This window comes from Haliotis rufescens, unplaced genomic scaffold (genome assembly GCF_023055435.1).
Source record: "Haliotis rufescens isolate VD_foot unplaced genomic scaffold, xgHalRufe1.0.p SCAF_13, whole genome shotgun sequence".
In the NCBI taxonomy this organism is placed as follows: domain Eukaryota; kingdom Metazoa; phylum Mollusca; class Gastropoda; order Lepetellida; family Haliotidae; genus Haliotis; species Haliotis rufescens.
In genome coordinates this window covers 76,851-99,034 of record NW_025963813.1, presented here as the reverse complement: position 1 = coordinate 99,034, position 22,184 = coordinate 76,851, and the positions used below count along the sequence as shown (strand labels likewise).

Below are 22,184 nucleotides of genomic sequence, written 5' to 3'. Positions count from 1 at the left end.
CGTTTACCACTCGTTTACCACTTTGGTGAAACCCATGAGTACGTGATGTACTGATCTGTATTAAGCTACATGCGGTGAGGTGAAGTGAAATAGGGCTTAACGTCGCGTCCAAGATTTTTGCACTTATATAGCGACGTGCGTGTACGTGTGTGTGTGTGTGTGTGTGTGTGTGTGTGTCTTCTTGTACTAGTCCGAACTGATGCCGATTTATAGTGCTAGCTCATTGAGATACCATGCCGCAGTTTAGCATGAATACCCCACTCAGACACAGTACACTGACTCCGAGCCGATCAGTCCTTGTTTTAGCCCCTAAATGTCGAACGCCAGACAGGGTAACAACAAGTACCATCTTTTAACGTCTTTTGGTATGACGCGCCCTGGATCGAACCGCGGACCCTCCGCTCTCCGGGCGGACGCTCTACAACTAGACCACGGAGGCGGCCTTAAGTTGCATGAGATCTAACACCGTGCAGTTAGTTACAGGTAAGCTACACGTCGGCTCCACATCTGCGTTATGCTGCACATCAGAATTAATTAATCTTCTCAATTAATTTTCAGAACTACAGAGTAGTATTCAGCTCCTGGTCATCAACATGCTATCTACCAAAACCCACTAATCTACAGTTGTGGGACTCGTGAGCCACATCCCACCAATAAGCTTCACTCTGTCCACAGTTTCCTATGTTTGAAAACAATTATATAACTGGTCTGATCCCTCTACTCGCAATGATAAACATAATGCGGCACAATCAACTTTTACGTGCACATACTTGTATCCTTGAGAAATTATCATTATACGAGGGGTGTTATTTCAACATAATGTCCTCCGAGGTCAGAAATGACTACATCGTCTTCTGCAATATGCTTGCCAGTCTGTTCTTTCTTCAAATTTGGGAAGAGGTACCGAATCTGATGAATACTGACGAAGCTCAACAACAAACTTGTGCACAGGCGCATTGTCCTCGTGGAACAACACATCTTTAGTGAGATTACCACCAGGTTTTGCATTGATATTCTCGCGCCATTGCTTCAGCAGATTGGCATGATGCTGTCCATCTCGGAACGCAGCCCACCGGTAGGATTCCAGCAAACCTACCAGGTGATGCAGCAGGCTTTGTATAGGTGATGGAGCACGCTTTGTATAGGTGATGGAGCATGCTTTGTATAGGTGATGGAGCACGCTTTGTATAAGTGATGGAGCACGCTTTGTATAGGTGATGGAGCACGCTTTGTATAAGTGATGGAGCACGCTTTGTATAGGTGATGGAGCACGCTTTGTATAGGTGATGGAGCAGGCTTTGTATAGGTGATGGAGCACGCTTTGTATAGGTGATGGAGCACGCTTTGTATAGGTGATGGAGCACGCTTTGTATAGGTGATGGAGCACGCTTTGTATAGGTGATGGAGCACGCTTTGTATAGGTGATGGAGCACGCTTTGTATGGGTGATGGAGTACGCTTTGTATAGGTGATGGAGCACGCTTTGTATAGGTGATGGAGCAGGCTTTGTAAAGGTGATGCAGCAGGCTTTGTATAGGTGATGGAGCACGCTTTGTAAAGGTGATGGAGCAGGCTTTGTATAGGTGATGGAGCACGCTTTGTAAAGGTGATGGAGCACGCTTTGTATAGGTGATGGAGCAGGCTTTGTATAGGTGATGGAGTACGCTTTGTATGGGTGATGGAGCACGCTTTGTATAGGTGATGGAGTACGCTTTGTATGGGTGATGGAGCACGCTTTGTATAGGTGATGGAGCACGCTTTGTATAGGTGATGGAGCAGGCTTTGTATAGGTGATGGAGCAGGCTTTGTATAGGTGATGGAGCACGCTTTGTATAGGTGATGGAGCAGGCTTTGTATAGGTGATGGAGCAGGCTTTGTATAGGTGATGGAGCAGGCTTTGTATAGGTGATGGAGCAGGCTTTGTATAGGTGATGGAGTACGCTTTGTATGGGTAATGGAGTACGCTTTGTATGGGTGATGGAGCACGCTTTGTCTTCGTTCGTTATAAGCGTGTTCGTTATAAACGTAGTTTACTGTACTTCGTGGTGAGACACATAACGACACATACTATATACATAGCTGCAGTCTCAGTCGTACATATAACGACACATACTATATATATAGCTGCAGTATCAGTCGTACACATAACGACACATACTATATACATAGCTGCAGTCTCAGTCGTACATATAACGACACATACTATATATATAGCTGCAGTATCAGTCGTACACATAACGACACATACTATATACATAGCTGCAGTATCAGTCGTACATATAACGACACATACTAATAGTATATACATAGCTGCAGTATCAGTCGACCACATAACGACACATACTATATACATAGCTGCAGTATCAGTCGTACACATAACGACACATACTACATACATAGCTGCAGTATCAGTCGTACACATAACGACACATACTAATAGTATATACATAACTGCAGTATCAGTCGAACACATAACGACACATACTATATACATAGCTGCAGTATCAGTCGTACACATAACGACACATACTATATACATAGCTGTAGTATCAGTCGTACACATAACGACACATACTATATACATAGCTGCAGTATCAGTCGTACACATAACGACACATACTATATATATAGGTGCAGTATCAGTCGTACACATAACGACACATACTAATAGTATATACATAGCTGTAGTATCAGTCGTACACATAACGACACATACTATATACATAGCTGTAGTATCAGTCGTACACATAACGACACATACTAATACTATATACATAGCTGCAGTATCAGTCGTACACATAACGACACATACTATATACATAGCTGCAGTCTCAGTCGTACACATAACGACACATACTAATACTATATACATAGCTGCAGTATCAGTCGTACACATAACGACACATACTATATACATAGCTGCAGTCTCAGTCGTACATATAACGACACATACTATATATATAGCTGCAGTATCAGTCGTACACATAACGACACATACTATATACATAGCTGCAGTCTCAGTCGTACATATAACGACTCATACTATATATATAGCTGCAGTATCAGTCGTACATATAACGACACATACTAATAGTATATACATAGCTGCAGTATCAGTCGACCACATAACGACACATACTATATACATAGCTGCAGTATCAGTCGTACACATAACGACACATACTACATACATAGCTGCAGTATCAGTCGTACACATAACGACACATACTAATAGTATATACATAGCTGCAGTATCAGTCGACCACATAACGACACATACTATATACATAGCTGCAGTATCAGTCGTACACATAACGACACATACTACATACATAGCTGCAGTATCAGTCGTACACATAACGACACATACTAATAGTATATACATAACTGCAGTATCAGTCGAACACATAACGACACATACTATATACATAGCTGCAGTATCAGTCGTACACATAACGACACATACTATATACATAGCTGTAGTATCAGTCGTACACATAACGACACATACTATATACATAGCTGCAGTATCAGTCGTACACATAACGACACATACTATATATATAGGTGCAGTATCAGTCGTACACATAACGACACATACTAATAGTATATACATAGCTGTAGTATCAGTCGTACACATAACGACACATACTATATACATAGCTGTAGTATCAGTCGTACACATAACGACACATACTAATACTATATACATAGCTGCAGTATCAGTCGTACACATAACGACACATACTATATACATAGCTGCAGTCTCAGTCGTACACATAACGACACATACTAATAGTATATACATAACTGCAGTATCAGTCGTACACATAACGACACATACTATATACAAAGTTGCAGTATCAGTCGAACACATAACGACACATACTTTTTACATAGCTGCAGTCTCAGTCGTACACATAACGACACATACTAATAGTATATACATAACTGCAGTATCAGTCGTACACATAACGACACATACTATATACAAAGTTGCAGTATCAGTCGAACACATAACGACACATACTATATACATAGCTGTAGTATCAGTCGTACACATAACGACACATACTATATACATAGCTGTAGTATCAGTCGTAAACATAACGACACATACTATATATATAGCTGCAGTATCAGTCGTACACATAACGACACATACTATATACATAGCTGCAGTATCAGTCGTACACATAACGACACATACTATATATATAGGTGCAGTATCAGTCGTACACATAACGACACATACTAATAGTATATACATAGCTGTAGTATCAGTCGTACACATAACGACACATACTATATACATAGCTGTAGTATCAGTCGTACACATAACGACACATACTATATACATAGCTGCAGTATCAGTCGTACACATAACGACACATACTATATACATAGCTGCAGTATCAGTCGTACACATAACGACACATACTATATATATAGGTGCAGTATCAGTCGTACACATAACGACACATACTATATACATCGCTGCAGTATCAGTCGTACACATAACGACACATACTATATATATAGCTGTAGTATCAGTCGTACACATAACGACACATACTATATACATAGCTGCAGTATCAGTCGTACACATAACGACACATACTATATACATAGCTGTAGTATCAGTCGTACACATAACGACACATACTATATACATAGCTGCAGTATCAGTCGTACGCATAACGACACATACTAATAGTATATACATAGTTGTAGTATCAGTCGTACACATAACGACACATACTATATACATAGCTGCAGTATCAGTCGAACACATAACGACACATACTATATACATAGCTGTAGTATCAGTCGAACACATAACGACACATACTATATACATAGCTGCAGTATCAGTCGAACACATAACGACACATACTATATACATAGCTGTAGTATCAGTCGTACACATAACGACACATACTATATATACTAGTTACAGTATCAGTCGTACACATAACGACACGTACTATATACATAGCTGCAGTATCAGTCGTACACATAACGACACATACTATATATACTAGTTACAGTATCAGTCGTACACATAACGACACGTACTATATACATAGTTGCAGTATCAGTCGAACACATAACGACACATACTAATAGTATATACATAGCTACAGTATTAGTCGTACACATAACGACACATACTATATACATCGCTGCAGTATCAGTCGTACACATAACGACACATACTATATACATAGCTGCAGTATCAGTCGAACACATAACGACACATACTAATAGTATATACATAGCTGCAGTATCAGTCGAACACATAACGACACATACTAATAGTATATACATAGTTGTAGTATCAGTCGTACACATAACGACACATACTATATACATAGTTGTAGTATCAGTCGTACACATAACGACACATACTATATACATAGCTGTAGTATCAGTCGTACACATAACGACACATACTATATACATAGTTACAGTATCAGTCGTACACATAACGACACATACTAATAGTATATACATAGCTGTAGTATCAGTCGTACACATAACGACACATACTATATACATAGCTGCAGTATCAGTCGTACACATAACGACACATACTATATACATAGTTACAGTATCAGTCGTACACATAACGACACATACTAATAGTATATACATAGCTGTAGTATCAGTCGTACACATAACGACACATACTATATACATAGCTGCAGTATCAGTCGTACACATAACGACACATACTATATACATAGTTACAGTATCAGTCGTACACATAACGACACATACTATATACATAGCTGCAGTATCAGTCGTACACATAACGACACATACTATATACATAGTTACAGTATCAGTCGTACACATAACGACACATACTATATACATAGTTACAGTATCAGTCGTACCCATAACGACACATACTATATACATAGCTGCAGTATCAGTCGTACACATAACGACACATACTATATACATAGTTACAGTATCAGTCGTACACATAACGACACATACTAATAGTATATACATAGCTGCAGTATCAGTCGTACACATAACGACACATACTATATACATAGCTGCAGTATCAGTCGTACACATAACGACACATACTATATACATAGTTACAGTATCAGTCGTACACATAACGACACATACTATGTACATAGCTGCAGTATCAGTTATACTATATACATAGCTGCAGTATCAGTCGTACACATAACGACACATACTATATACATAGCTGCAGTATCAGTCGAACACATAACGACACATACTAATAGTATATACATAGCTACAGTATCAGTCGTACACATAACGACACATACTATATACATAGTTACAGTATCAGTCGTACACATAACGACACATACTATATACATAGCTGCAGTATCAGTTATACTTTATACATAGCTACAGTATCAGTCGTACACATAACGACACATACTATATACATAGCTGCAGTATCAGTCGAACACATAACGACACATACTAATAGTATATACATAGCTACAGTATCAGTCGTACACATAACGACACATACTATATACATAGCTACAGTATCAGTCGTACACATAACGACACATACTATATACATAGCTGCAGTTTCAGTCGAACACATAACGACACATACTATATGCATAGCTGCAGTATCAGTTATACTATATACATAGCTGCAGTATCAGTCGAACACATAACGACAAATACTATATACATAGCTGCATATTCAGTCGTACACATAACGACACATACTATATACATAGCTGCAGTATCAGTCGAACACATAACGACACATACTATATACATAGCTGCAGTATCAGTCGTACACATAACGACACATACTATATACATAGCTGTAGTATCAGTCGTACACATAACGACACATACTATATACATAGCTGCAGTATCAGTCGTACACATAACGACACATACTATATACATAGCTGCAGTATCAGTCGTACACATAACGACACATACTATATACATAGCTGCAGTATCAGTTATACTATATACATAGTTACTGTATCAGTCGTACACATAACAACACATACTATATACATAGCTGCAGTATCAGTTATACTATATACATAGTTACAGTATCAGTCGTACACATAACGACACATACTATATACATAGCTGCAGTATCAGTCGTACACATAACGACACATACTATATACATAGCTGTAGTATCAGTCGTACACATAACGACACATACTATATACATAGCTGCAGTATCAGTTATACTATATACATAGCTGCAGTATCAGTCGTACACATAACGACACATACTATATACATAGCTGCAGTATCAGTTATACTATATACATAGTTACAGTATCAGTCGTACACATAACGACACATACTATATACATAGTTGTAGTATCAGTAGAACACATAACGACACATACTATATACATAGTTACTGTATCAGTCGTACACATAACGACACATACTATATACATAGCTGCAGTATCAGTCGTACACATAACGACACATACTATATACATAGTTACAGTATCAGTCGTACACATAACGACACATACTATATACATAGCTGCAGTATCAGTCGAACACATAACGACACATACTATATACATAGTTACAGTATCAGTCGTACACATAACGACACATACTATATACATAGTTACAGTATCAGTAGTACACATAACGACACATACTATATACATAGCTGCAGTATCAGTCGTACACATAACGACACATACTAATAGTATATACATAGCTGTAGTATCAGTCGAACACATAACGACACATACTATATACATAGCTGCAGTATCAGTCGTACACATAACGACACATACTATATACATAGCTACAGTATCAGTTGTACACATAAGGACACATACTATATACATAGTTACAGTATCAGTCGTACACATAACGACACGTACTATATACATAGCTGCAGTATCAGTTGTACACATAACGACACATACTATATACATAGTTACAGTATCAGTCGTACACATAACGACACATACTATATACATAGCTGCAGTATCAGTCGTACACATAACGACACATACTATATACATAGCTGTAGTATCAGTCGAACACATAACGACACATACTATATACATAGCTGTAGTATCAGTCGTACACATAACGACACATACTATATACATAGCTGTAGTATCAGTCGTACACATAACGACACATACTATATACATAGCTGCAGTATCAGTCGTACACATAACGACACATACTATATACATAGCTGCAGTATCAGTCGAACACATAACGACACATACTATATATATAGCTGTAGTATCAGTCGAACACATAACGACACATACTATATACATAGCTGTAGTATCAGTCGTACACATAACGACACATACTATATACATAGCTGTAGTATCAGTCGTACACATAACGACACATACTATATACATAGCTGCAGTATCAGTCGTACACATAACGACACATACTATATACATAGCTGTAGTATCAGTCGTACACATAACGACACATACTATATACATAGCTGTAGTATCAGTCGTACACATAACGACACGTACTATATACATAGCTGCAGTATCAGTCGAACACATAACGACACATACTAATAGTATATACATAGCTACAGTATCAGTCGTACACATAACGACACATACTATATACATAGCTGCAGTATCAGTCGTACACATAACGACACATACTATATACATCGCTGCAGTATCAGTCGTACACAAAACATTTCGTCGTTGTACAACACATATAGCAAAACCTCTTATCTTTACAGGTTACGCTGCTCCCTGTTTATGTCATGAAAACCTACTTGTAAAAACACTCGTCTCCAAGTCCTTACCACTTATATCACCCCTAAATCACCGTGAAATGCTATAGCTCCCATCCTCGGGCATAACTAAAGGTTCTCATTAAGGTAAATCCAGGGTCATACAGAGGTTTGTCTCCAACATCCCTATGCTTTAACAGTAACAATTGTCCTTGGAACAATGTCATAGTCAACCGGTGAAGGTTCGCATTTGGTTATGACGTCAAGCGGTGAGCTTTTTACCCAGAAGCCTTGGGCTGTCAACTAAAATAGTCGTGACCCACTTGAACTCGCTTCGCAATATAAATACAGAGCGCTGAGACGCGGCGAGCTTCTATCGTCGAGCGCTGTCAGGCAAACGAGCAGCAGGAAGGGGTACACCATATAACTTTCGGGCTAATATACAAGGAAATTAAACAGGTAAAGAAATTTTATATGATATATATTACTGAAAAATACTGTAAAATTTGGATGTTAGTTATGTAGTTTATTACACGTAATAAACGTGCATTATGACAAAGTGACATTTTCTTATAAATACGTTATAATGCATTATTCTAAATAGTCCCTGATATACGTTATAATGCATTATTCTAAATAGTCCCTGATATTTCTTTCATACCAAGTGATGTCATAATGATGAATCTACATTCCATACTGTTTAAGTTCAACGCTTTCTTTAAATTTCAATCTAAGGGTTATCTCGGTCTAATTCTTATCAACTAAAGTTATGTGTTACCACAGGTTGATCTACATACATGCTTTTTGCCTTACGTTATTGCATGTGTACTACACATCCTTGTGTATGTTTCACAATATGTTCCTGAAAGGTTCATGTTTCGCTCAAGTGTTCAGCTACCAAGAATCCTGTAGAAATTCTTTTGTTTGAAAAATCCCATTTGTCTTTCAAATTCTTTCTCTCACGTTTCTTTAATATATAATATTCTTTAATAAAGCACCTCGGCACATATATCAGTCTTCCTCAACACAGTCTCCACACGACCCGTGAAGATTTCGGGGTAGAATAGGTCTTCAGTAACCCATTCTTGCCGTAAAAGGCGACTATGCTTGTCGTGAACGACTAACGGGATCGGGTGGTCAGGCTCGCTGACTTGGTTGATGCATGTCATCGGTCCCAATTGCGTGGATCCATGCTCATGATGTAAATCACTGGATTGTCTGGTCCATAGCTGGAATATTGCTGAGTGCGGCGTTAAACAACAAACAAACAAACAGTCTCCACACAAGGACGGACGGATTGATGGTTTCAGTATCAGTATAGGAAACGGTTGGCTGCGGGATTCCATAATCTTGTTGTACCAAACACAATCTACTTGGCAACTTACCAACCGTCTTCCAAGGTCTGAATTTCTTTCTGTACATATACATTTCAACCGAGCAATGTGAGCCGCGAAAAGTAATCCCAACGCTAAGCGAGTAAGTTGGTAACGTGCGCTGAATAGCATAAAGCGACTGATCTGACCGGTTAGATGTTAGGTGAAATGGGGTTTAGCGTCGCGTCCAAGATTATTGCACTTATATTGCGACGTGCATGCACGTGTGTGTGTGGCTGTTTGTACTCGCCCGGACTGATGCCGATTTTTATAGTGCAAGCCCGCTGAGAAACCATGCCGCAGTTCAACATGAATACCCCATCCAGACACAGTATACTGACTCCGAGACGACCAGTCCTCGTTTTAACCCCTGAAAGCCGAGCGACAGGCAGGGTAACAACAAGTACCATCTTTTAAAGTCTTTTGGTTTGACGCGGCCGGGGATCGATCCGCTCTCCGGATGGACGCTCTATCACTAGACCACAGACGCGGTCGTCTGACCTAGTACTAGTTACTGCCGTCGAGATTCACTAGACCACAGACGCGGTCGTCTGACCTAGTACTAGCTACTACTGTCGAGATTCACTAGACCACAGACGCGGTCGTCTGACCTAGTACTAGCTACTACTGTCGAGATTCACTAGACCACAGACGCGGTCGTCTGACCTAGTACTAGCTACTACTGTCGAGATTCAGTCGCGGAAGGTCCTCACTTAGTTCACGTCGGCACTTCTTGATTGAGGAAGGTATTATTTTCTGTTTCCTCGTTGGCACTAAAACATCAAAATGACATATGTAGCACATTTCGTTGCATGAATTAAATGTTGCCTTGGTATTGAGTAGTCGCATTATACTTAGTTGGGGGGACGGGTGGCCCAGTCGTCTAAGGCGTCCCTAGAGCACGCCAGAAACCTATGATCCCGGTTCGCCCCGATTATGTATACATTCATGTGTAGTTTGATACGGAGTGAGTTTGTGCTGGGTCTGAACTCTACGCATATTTATTAATTTGGCTTATTATTTGGGCATTTTCCGCCAATTAGATCAATTTCTCCTCGTTGATGACCGAAAACGTTTAATACTCGAGCGATTTGCATATAATATTGCCTTGTAGAATCACAGTCGTAAATATCTACAATGCCTCATACAATCTGTTAACTTATCTAGGTGATAGTGAGGTCGCCCTGCAAGTAAAGCGTTCGCTCGCCACGCCGTACTCCAATATTGCCTTGCAGAATCACAGTCGTAAATATCTACAATGCCTCATACAATCTGTTAACTTATCTAGGTGATAGTGAGGTCGCCCTGCAAGTAAAGCGTTCGCTCGTCACGCCGTGTGCACGGGTTTGATTTCTGGTGTCCCCGACTGTGATATTGTTTGAATATTTATAAAAGCCGTGCTAAACCATACCCACTCACAAATCAACCCACAGAGTATTGAGGAACTTCAGCTGAGCACAACTCCAAGAGGAGTTGTGGAATGATAAGTATTTATATGTATCATCAGTGTACCACTTTGACCCTCAAGAGGTTACATGGTTGTGTGAAGCCCTCGTGAACGAAGACGGTTGTTATTTGTACCTTGTACCATGACTCCAATCTTATCAACAAACGAAACATGCGTTAAGGCCATAGCTCCTTCAAGGTCGTATGACGCTAGACAGGTGTGTTGTCGATCACATTATCACTGGACAACATTACCCATGTACGTAGCGTTACTATTAGTTTAGTTTAGTTTAGTAAGTCAGTGAGTTGAGGTTAACGCTCTTTTTGCAATGTTCTAGCATTATCAAGGCACCAGAAATGGCTACAGTCATTGTGCCTGTCTGGCGTGACAGGCCTACGCTTTAACTACTAGGTTAATCCACTGCCTCATCGGTCATCTGAGTGGGGTAGGGGTCGGCGTCGCTTTGAAACAGTACCGTTGGATCATTTCAAAAGGTTAAGTTAATTATCAGAAATGTCACAGGTCACAAAAGTACAGTGTCCATCACATCCAATCAAAGGATGTATTGTAACAGAAGAATAGCATGAAAAAGGCACAAAACTTCAAAACGTGTGCTGCAAATGGTGGCCAAGCTGTCGCAGTAACAGGGTCCACAGGTTGTGGGTTTGAATCCAAGATTTGTCCAGGTTGGGGTTATTGATGAGGAAGCAAATAACTGCAGAGAAATGAAATGTTCTTCCGATTTCCCTCAGAACAGCCCCATTACCTAAAATTTTAGGGTCCTTTTTGGTCTGACAGCCTAGCTTTCGACTTGAGTGTACACATGTATGTGTGTTGTGTTGTTAGCGCTTTGAGCATGCTTTGTTGCGTGGTAGTTAGCGCATTGAGAATTCTTATTATTATTATCATTATCAGAATTCGTATTATGCACCGTAGCCGTTCCTCCTACATCATCAGTAAAGGTCAACGACCTGTATCGCTTAGGAAATACCTTTCAGATGTGGAGCCGACGTGTAGCTTACCTGTAACTAACTGCACGGTGTTAGATCTCATGCAGCTTAAGGCCGCCTCCGTGGTCTAGTTGTAGAGCGTCCGCCCGGAGAGCGGAGGGTCCGCGGTTCGATCCCGGCCGCGTCATACCAAAAGACGTTAAAAGATGGTACTTGTTGTTACCCTGACTGTCGTTTGACATTTAGGGGCTCAAACAATAACTGATCGGCTCGGAGTCAGTATACTGTGTCTGAGTGGGGTATTCATGCTAAACTGCGGCATGGTATCTCAATGTGCTGGTACTGTAAATCGGCATTAGTCCGCACTAGTACAAGCAACCACACACACACACACACGCACACGTGCATGCACGTCGCTATCTGCACATGTTAGTGCAATAATCTTGGAGCGACGTTAAACCCTATTTCACCTCACCTCTTGCATTACACTGGTACACTGTGAAGATGAAATACTGTTAAGGCGGCATCAAGCCTCACTCACTTCGTAGATATGGGGAAATGTTGAGTTGGTTTGTGTAGTATTGTTCATTCAGACTGGAATGGTGTCTTTCCGTTAGTTTGATACAAAGATCGTATAATTCAAAATTTCGACATAACGAACAACACTGAAAGAATGAAGGTACATGTGCAGTCATGCTGAGGTTAGCTGGGGATGGTTTGCAAAACTACTGCATTCATTTGATTAACAGTTCTCAGATGTAGAAGGCTCAACAGCTTGCTGAAATGTTCTCGTTTTCTTACGTCATCATATCACATTGTTAAAGCAATGTGTCAAATCGATTTGTTTTGTTTGTTTGTTGTTTAACGTCGCACTCAGCAATATTCCAGCTGTATGACGGCGGTCTGTAAATAATCGAGTCTGGACCAGACAATCCAGTGATTGACATGATCATTGATCTACGCAATTGGGATACCATGACATTCATCAACCAAGTCAACCTGACCACCCGATCCCGTTAGTCGTTTCTTACGACAAGCAAAGTCGCCTAACGACAAGAATGAGTTGCCACAGACCTATTCTACCCCGTCTCTTAACGGGTCATGTCAAATCGAAGCGTCAGACAATTGCTTCAGGTGTCTCGGTGAGGAAGTCCTTTGCACTCTAGATTTAGTTTCCTCGCGAGTTATTAAAGCACTTAGCAATATATTGACCTGACACTCTCTGTATAGAACATGCAATAACATATTCACTATAATCATAGGTTTGGTATACCCATTTTGTATTCACTCTTTCATAAACTTCTTAACTTACATAAACTAATAAATTATGAATCTTTGTGTGCGTAATTAATCGTGTTCTTTACTGACAGCTAATCGAGTTCAGGTAGTGTTCTGCACGAAGACATGCATGCACATGCATACAACATACACAGATACACATACCTTCAGTGACCTTAAACACGTTTCTGTTTGCAAACACTTCCTCGTGTTTGGCGTCACGGTATTCAAAGGTCGCCGTTAGAGTGACTACGCTCTTTGTATCACGTACGACCGCGACAACGGTATTCGATTTAGTAATTGAGGGGCGTGAAACACTCGTTGAACAAACCTGTGGTGATAGCAGTAGTTCACTATACCGCCATACAGACAACAACAACGCTTCACTATACCGCCATACAGACACAACAACGCTTCACTATACCGCCATACAGACACAACAAGCTTCACTATACCGCCATACAGACACAACAAGCTTCACTATACCGCCATACAGACACAACAACGCTTCACTGTACCACACGTTGTGGCAGTGATTTTCAAATATAATAGCGAATCGCTGAACCATTATAAAGACATATATCACTGAATCACTGAATCACTGAATCACTGAATCACAATGCCATGATATGAGCACAGCAGTAAGTCAGTCGGTGTCCAGGACAACCATTTTGTTTTTGGCAGTCTCAGTTTATTGTTGAAAACAGATTATTCCTTCCACTTTAAGAATGAATAGAACCGAGAGACTCCGGGAAAGCAATTCCATTATTTGTTATCCAGAATTTAATCATTGGTGATCCAAATGATTGGGCGTATTCACTACGTATTGCTATCAGTCATACACACATATACGCTGGTGAACATTAATTTTGCATTTGGAGGTTTATCTGAGATTCATGTTGTCGATGAAATGGCTGGCTTTCAAACACAAATAATAAAGCACACCATTTTTTAAATGTTATTTCAACAAGTTACAGCAAACCTGAACATCGCGTTTAGGTTTTTAAATGAAAATTACAAAATCAATAATTACAAAACACGAGTTTTATCCTCAGTCCTGTTTACAAACGTGCTGTCATGGGCCAGGTATTGCAAATATCCCAAATAGTGTTAAGTGGTGACGTGTCGGGGGTCATAAACATTACAACCACGGTCCAGAAACCCGGATGTTATAAGTGTGTGTCAACAGACTGTCCACACTGTGCAAGTCACGTACAGAACGGCTGGAGTAGATCGCCTTCAACCCAACCGCAGTGAGACGCCACACGCGATCAATTCAAATACAATGCGCAAATTACACTACGACGTAAAATCAATGAAAGTTGAACTAAGATTAGCGATCATTCCTGCCTATTTATATTTATTGCTTATAGCCTTGATGTAAATGTCACGTTGACCTGGGTCATATGAATCATACACTACCCGGATTATTTCACTGACAGTGCGTTCAGTATGTCACGTACTGAATCGCTGTGACCCGGATGTTCGGAGTTGAAAGGGAGAAACTATTTAATTTTCATGGGGATTTGGGTGGTATTCTAATTTGATATCAGCATTTATTTTATTGTTTAGCCCATTAATGATTAGTGTTTCCAACATAAACAGGTGCTCCATTGATTGTTTTTCAAATAATGTAACACACCGAACTGTAACGACAAAATCTATTTCGTGTTTACAGTGTGAAGTTTTCCAGTTTTAATAGAGCAGTTATGAATTAAATTGTGACTTCTCAATATTTCAATACAAACCGACTGCAATTCAAGGGCGCAATATGGTTTTTTTACAATGCGAGGAATATTTAAATATAATTCAGTTTAACCAAGGCCTGAAAATCAAATGATTTCTCCCTAAATTCAAAGGCGGAACATGTTTGAAGCAAATGTGCCGTGCAGTCATTGAGTTAACGCTGGCGTGTTGTACAGGTGGGACGTGATATTGTGAAGTTCACAGAGATAAGTGTCGCAGGTAATATCACTATAGATCTGTTTCTAAATTATTTGTAATGTTGGTTACTACTTTCTCCTTATTGTTGAAGCACAGATTGTTTAGTTAGACTTATGTTTATATCTATCCGGGTACACATACTTATATACAATAATAGTAAATATGTATGTTTTATTACATACACTACACATTATATTTTGGCACAAAGTTTCAAGATATAGGATGATTCAATAGAGGGATTTTATATTTAACACGTCACACAAGGCAAAGAAAAGAACAGGAGGGAACTTTGAAATATTTGAGCCCTCTCATCATTGTTATATTGGGATGAATTTACAAACAACGTAGATTGTTACATTGTATTTCCTGTCAGATAACAATATTTACAGTATTTTCCTCGGAATCCGCCCAACTTGTCTATTCAGAAGGTTGTTAGTTAAACACAACATGGTCAGGGCTGACCCTTTGATATTCGGGAGGATATGATGCTGCGGATCAGTGAGCGAAATAATATACTGGACGCGTGAAGATCCGGGATGGAATAGGTCTTCAGCAGCCAATGCTTGCTGTAAAAGGCGACTTTGCTTGTCGTAAGAGGCGACTAACGGGATCGGGTGGTCATTCTCGCTGACGTGGTTGATGCATGGCGTGGATCGATGCTCATGATGTCTATCACTTGACTGTCTGTCCAGACTCAATTGTTTTTAAACCTCCGTCATATAGCTGGAATATCGCTAAGTACGGCGTTAAACAACAAACAAATAATATACTGCTTTTAACAAAAATGCCAACAGTTGGGTTAGATCAGTGGTAGTAGACGAATCGCCGCTCGATTTAGTTCTATGTTGGTTGTATTTGTGTGTTTATTTATTAAAGTTTGGAAGCATACATGTATTATTATTTGTCTTCAATCTGCTAATTTCCCAGTCGTTTACATGTATAAAATATAATCATATTTCGTTTCGTTTCAGATCGACATTGTGTGTAGAAGTATGCTCGGTTTTGGTGTCAATCCTACCGCTAACCGATCGCCATCTTGGAAGAAATGGATCAAGTTAATCACCCAAGGAGGGGCTATAATGGAGCTGAAAAAAGCGGCAATCATTCCGGATGTTGGGTCGAAATTAATCCGCAGCAAAGGATTCAATCTTACAAATGAAGAAGTGATGGTAAATGTTGCAATTTATAACAACTCAGAATAGCGACCTATCATGGTGTGTATCTTGTGTGTGTGTTGTTTTACGCCGCACTCAGCAATAGTCCAGCTATAGGACGGCGGTCTGTAAATGATCGAGCCTGGACCAGACAATGCAGTGATTGACATCATGAGCATCGATCCACGCAATTGGGATTCGATGACATGCATCAAGCAAGTCAGCCAGTCTGACCACCCGATCCAATTAGTTGCCTCTTTCGAAAGGCATAGTCGCCTTTTGCGGCAAGCATGGGTTGCTGAAGACTATTCTTTCTCGGATCTTCACGGGTTCTCTGCTTTAAGAGGATTAAACAAGGATTTGTCGTCTCGGAGACACTATATACTGTGTCTGAGTGTCTGCTGCTTGGCATCTCCTTGATGTATTACTATAAAACCTAATTAGTCCGGGCTAGAACACATACATGCATGTACTTCGTTATACATGTACAATAACCTCGAAGGCAACGTCAGAGTCCATCAAACCTCACCTCGCCTCGCCTCTCCTCGCCTCGCCTCACCTTACCTCGCCTCACCTCGCCTCACCTCGCCACGCCTCACCTCGCCTCACCTCACCTCACCTCACCTCGCCTCGCCTCACCTCACCTCGCCTTGCCTCTCCTCGCCTCACCTCACCTCGCCTCACCTCACCTCGCCACACCTCACATCGCCTCACCTCACCTCACCTCACCTCGCCTCACCTCACCTCACCTCACCTCGCCACGCCTCACCGTGTCGCCTACTTCAGGTAGGCCGGACAAACTCGGAGCATGCCGATACAGAATAGTTATCACGCTTGCCTCAGTGGCCGATCAGCCTTAACCGGTGTTCGTGTCATCAACCACTTGTTTATCCGCTTCAAACCCGACATGGCACAGGTGGCCGTCTGAAAACTGCAAAATTACCCAACTATGGTATAAAAGAACATTCACTCACACAGACCCAATTTGTTTATCAATTATTTTTTTTACTGAGTAAACGTCAAAGTATCGGCGTCGCGCATAAATATACACTGTCCATAAAGCTTAGCACTTCAAAACATGAGTGTACATTGTCAGCATATACCCAACTGACCTCTAACGTCTGAATCCGCTAATAGATTACACAACCAAGGACACACGCTTCAGGTTCGGTGGTATGAAATATACGCCTGCTGTCTTATGTCCTATCAAAACAAAGCTAACACACCGGCTGAAACAGGATACACGCGTGACGTTTCTTAAATAAGATATCACTCTGAACACAAGTAAGGCGCGTTTGGGTAGACTAATGGTTAAAGCAATGGCTCGTGTTCGATTCCCCACATGGGAGGAGATTGACTAGTTTATGTTCAGAGTCAGCTTGACATTTTCTTCTTTTGTTTTGACCGTTTACAATACACGCATGTATTATCCAAATACACTGGGCCGTGAAGATCCAGGGTAAATTAGGTCTTCAGCACCCAATGCTTGTCATAATTGGCGACTATGCTTGTCGTAAAAGGCGACTAACGGGATCGGGGGGTCAGTCTCGCTGACTTGGTTGATGCATGCCATCGATGCTAATGATGTCAATCAGTGGATTGGCTATTCCAGACTCCATTATTTACAGACCGCCGTCATATATCTTGAATATTGCTGAGTGCAGTGTTAAACAACAAACAAACAAACAAATACACAGTCGAGCATTCGATATCGAAACAGAAAATAAATGTGAAATGGTTTACTTGTTTTACGTCGAACAATGTAGGTTTTTCAGTATATTGAAGTTATTTAAAGGTTTCTTTTTAATGGAGAGAAGAAAGTACCTGAACTTCGAGTTACAAACGCGCCGGAGTTGGTTTCATAATATTTAATGTTTCTCAATGAACATAACTCAACCGTCACCCACTTGTTCCCAGATAGACGTATCTCACACGGACCGCCTCCGTGGTCTTGTGGTAGAGCATCCGCCCGGAGAGCGAAAGGTCCGGGGTTACTTACGTTATAAGATGGTATCTGTTGATACATAATCTGGCGCTCGGCATTAAGGGGCTAAAACAAGGACTGGTCGGCTCGGAGTCAGTACTTTGTCTGAATTGGGTATTCGTGTTAAACTGCGGCATGGTTTCTCAGTGGTCTAGCACTATATATCGGCATCAGTTCGGACTAGTACAAGCAGCCACATACACCCACACATATCTTCATGCACGTCGCTTTATGAGTGCAATAATCTTGGACGCGACGTTAAACCCCATATCACCTCACGTATCGCACACAGAGGAATACGCGACCCATATGCACTGCAATCTCTGGACCACATTCTTGCCCAGTATGCCGTGGCACACTTAAACACAACTGGTACATGCTTGGGCATAGCATGACTCCCCAGCACCACCGTCTGCCGCTGCATACACGAAATAATGCAGGTGTCGATGTTGGGAGTCGCTTCGGAAGCTACTTTGTCAAGCTCCTTTTCAGAGCGCAAGCGGCCATTACAAGAATTTCCCCCACTATTTGGGAATGACATTCCAGTAAATTGGGAAGATGTTTACCAGTAGATCCCACAATACCACAACTTCCATACTCCGAGAATAACGGAAAACCACTTCATTGTCGTGGAGATTAATGCACTGAAAACAAACTTTAAGGGAAATAGTCTGCGCCTCTCCACTGTGACGTCACAGCTAGAGTTCAGCCGTTAGTCGGGATTTCGATATGCGTACGCGATGGTTGTGGATCAGGGAAATTGAATAGTTCCTTTTAGAAAACAATAAACAATAAAATGTAGTCAATGTAACAATAAAATCACATACGACTTTTTTTTGTGTAAAGATGAACTTTGACCATTTAACATGTCATGAAGTTTTGATTCAATTGATCTCCTTTAAACATAATTATTCATTCCATCATTTTCCAACGACAGCATTCATAAACAGCATCATACTCTCGTTCCAGGCAATCAATCAGTGTTTTCACAGCGACCAACCCCCGGAAACAATTCGTGCCAGCGGATGTACGTATTGTCTGAAGAGCGCATGTCCGGAACAGGTTGTTGCCTTCAATGGTGGACGGTACCTGATTGCCAGCAAGACGAAGAGCAGCATCATTGTGGCGGTGTGTGAATCCAAGGCCAAACTCTCCGCCGCCTCCACGTGGCTCCTGAGAATCGCCTCTTCCATATCGTGAGTGACTTGGTAAGTCGCCACAACGAAAGAATTGAACGCACAACGACTTCAGCACATCCCGGGACCAAGAAGAACAAACTACACTTCAACTTCGACTGTCTATTCCTTTATAGAAATGTACCACGTGTCTTATGTACCACGTGTCTTATGTACCACGTGTCTTAAGGCTCCGGTGTGGATCCGTCCTCGTTCAAGGTACTGTTTGTACTCGACAAGATACCAACGTCAGTATCGTGGCACCGTTTCCATGGTGTTTGACCAAGAAATGTTGACATTAGAAATGGAAACGCAGGAGTGGCCAAATGGACAAGGGATTTGTTGGTGTTGTTTGCAAACCGGTATTTGTCGGTATTTGACAAAGGAAAAGGCTGAACACTACGTCACATATTGCAGTTGTTTGCGAGGGTGATATCATCAATGCGCATGACAAGAAACTGCTCATATCTTGTATCCTGCCCGATATGTTGACCAGAGTCTCTATTTGTTGATGACACATGTTGGAGTGTACCACTGAAATTGCTCATACAAACCTGATCTCATGTACATATTCATATTCAAAACAACCTCCATTTTATGGTCTGGATTTGAAGTGTTGTGACCACTTTTAAAATAGCATCACACACTATACTAATGTCCACTGAACATTGTGTAACGACGATGACAAATCTTAAAGAATTAACATCAAGATGTAGTTACAATAACGTTGCATTGAGATTAGTTTTACAGTATTGAATGTTTCTCACGACCATGACAAAAGCGCCTGATTATATCTCGACGTGAATTTGTATGCGGTATATGTGAGATGGCAGCGAATAAAAACATAATGCGTGCAATGGGGAATACCATAGTAAGGGGAGTAGAAATCCTTTTCGCCTGACTTTTGTGTGTTATTGTACGTAATGTGTCTGTTGTGTAATAAACATGTACAACCTAATAAACACGTTTTGTTGAGATGTACATTGTCGAGAGTAAACAAAGAAACGATGCTTTTGTCTGAAATATTTAGTGGGTCGTTTCCAGTCGCCAAGAGGTTAAAGCGTTCGCTCGTTACGTCACAGATCCGGGTTCTACTCCTCATATGGATAGTGTGTTAAGCCCATTAACGGTGTCCTCCGACATGATAAGGCTGGATTATTGCTAAAGGTCATATAGTTGTTCAAGAGTCAACTCTTCAGCTAGATCAGCGAGTTGGTTTTAGCGCTGATTTGAATAGAATTTTAAATTTGGCGAATCCTGAAGTTGTAACAGCCATTGATGTGTATCACTTTGGTGAAACAACGACAAACCAAAGATCCTAATCCCGTTAAATATGGGATTCGAACCTAAGACCAGCGGATCCTGGCACGGCAAAGGAAGCAAACTTAACACGAAGAATTCAGCGTCCAGGGCTTTTCGCCACTTTGGACAGTACTTCATCAATAGGACGGCGTTTCAGCTCAATGTAGGAGGAAAGCCCGTGAGAAAGGTGGTAAAGGGGTGAGGGGAGTTGAGCGCGCGTGTCCTTGTCTGGACTCATGTCCATTTTATAGTGCTAATCAACTGAATGCCAGGCCGGGTACCCCTCTCAAACAGTTTTCCGACTCCGAGCGGACCAGCCCCCGTAACAGGCAGGGTAACAACAAGTACCATCTTTTAAAATCTGTGTTTGACGCGGCCGGTAGTAGGTATGTTTGTTTGTTGTTTAATCCCTTTGCAGAATGATGACACGCATTCTAAGATTCCAAACTAAGTGTCCTTGGCAGGCAAATTGGGGAACTTTCATTAACTTGTTCAACAGTTTGACTTCTTAGGAAGTTATTCTCCTTATTTCAGAGGTATCTTACCATTATATTACAGCCTTGCATTGATTTCATATGTTTACATGATTTGGCAGTTTTATTAGTCCAACTTGTGACGTTTTACTGACATTTATTGCAGGCTTTGGACAAATGTCGGCCTCTGAGCAGGTCAAGATAAACCGCTGATTAGCCAGAAGAGAGGCAGTGTCCTTGTCGCTCTATCACGGCAACCTGTAGATGGCCAATCTGGGTCGCTCTATCACGACATCCTGTAGATGGCCAATCTCAGTCGCTCTATTACGGCAACCTGTAGATGGCCAATATGGGTC

At 40.9% G+C, this 22,184-nt stretch overlaps 1 protein-coding gene across 1 annotated transcript; it reads left to right on the top strand.

Moving 5' to 3' along the window:
* Positions 1-9,097: 9,097 nt before the first annotated feature.
* LOC124148666 lies at positions 9,098-20,194 on the top strand. The gene is made up of 3 exons (XM_046519897.2): positions 9,098-9,207; positions 16,712-16,909; positions 19,848-20,194. The coding sequence occupies exons 2-3, from the start codon at positions 16,733-16,735 to the stop codon at positions 20,076-20,078; spliced, it is 408 nt and encodes a 135-aa protein (XP_046375853.1). The 5' UTR covers positions 9,098-9,207; positions 16,712-16,732; the 3' UTR covers positions 20,079-20,194.
* The last annotated feature ends 1,990 nt before the right edge of the window (positions 20,195-22,184 follow it).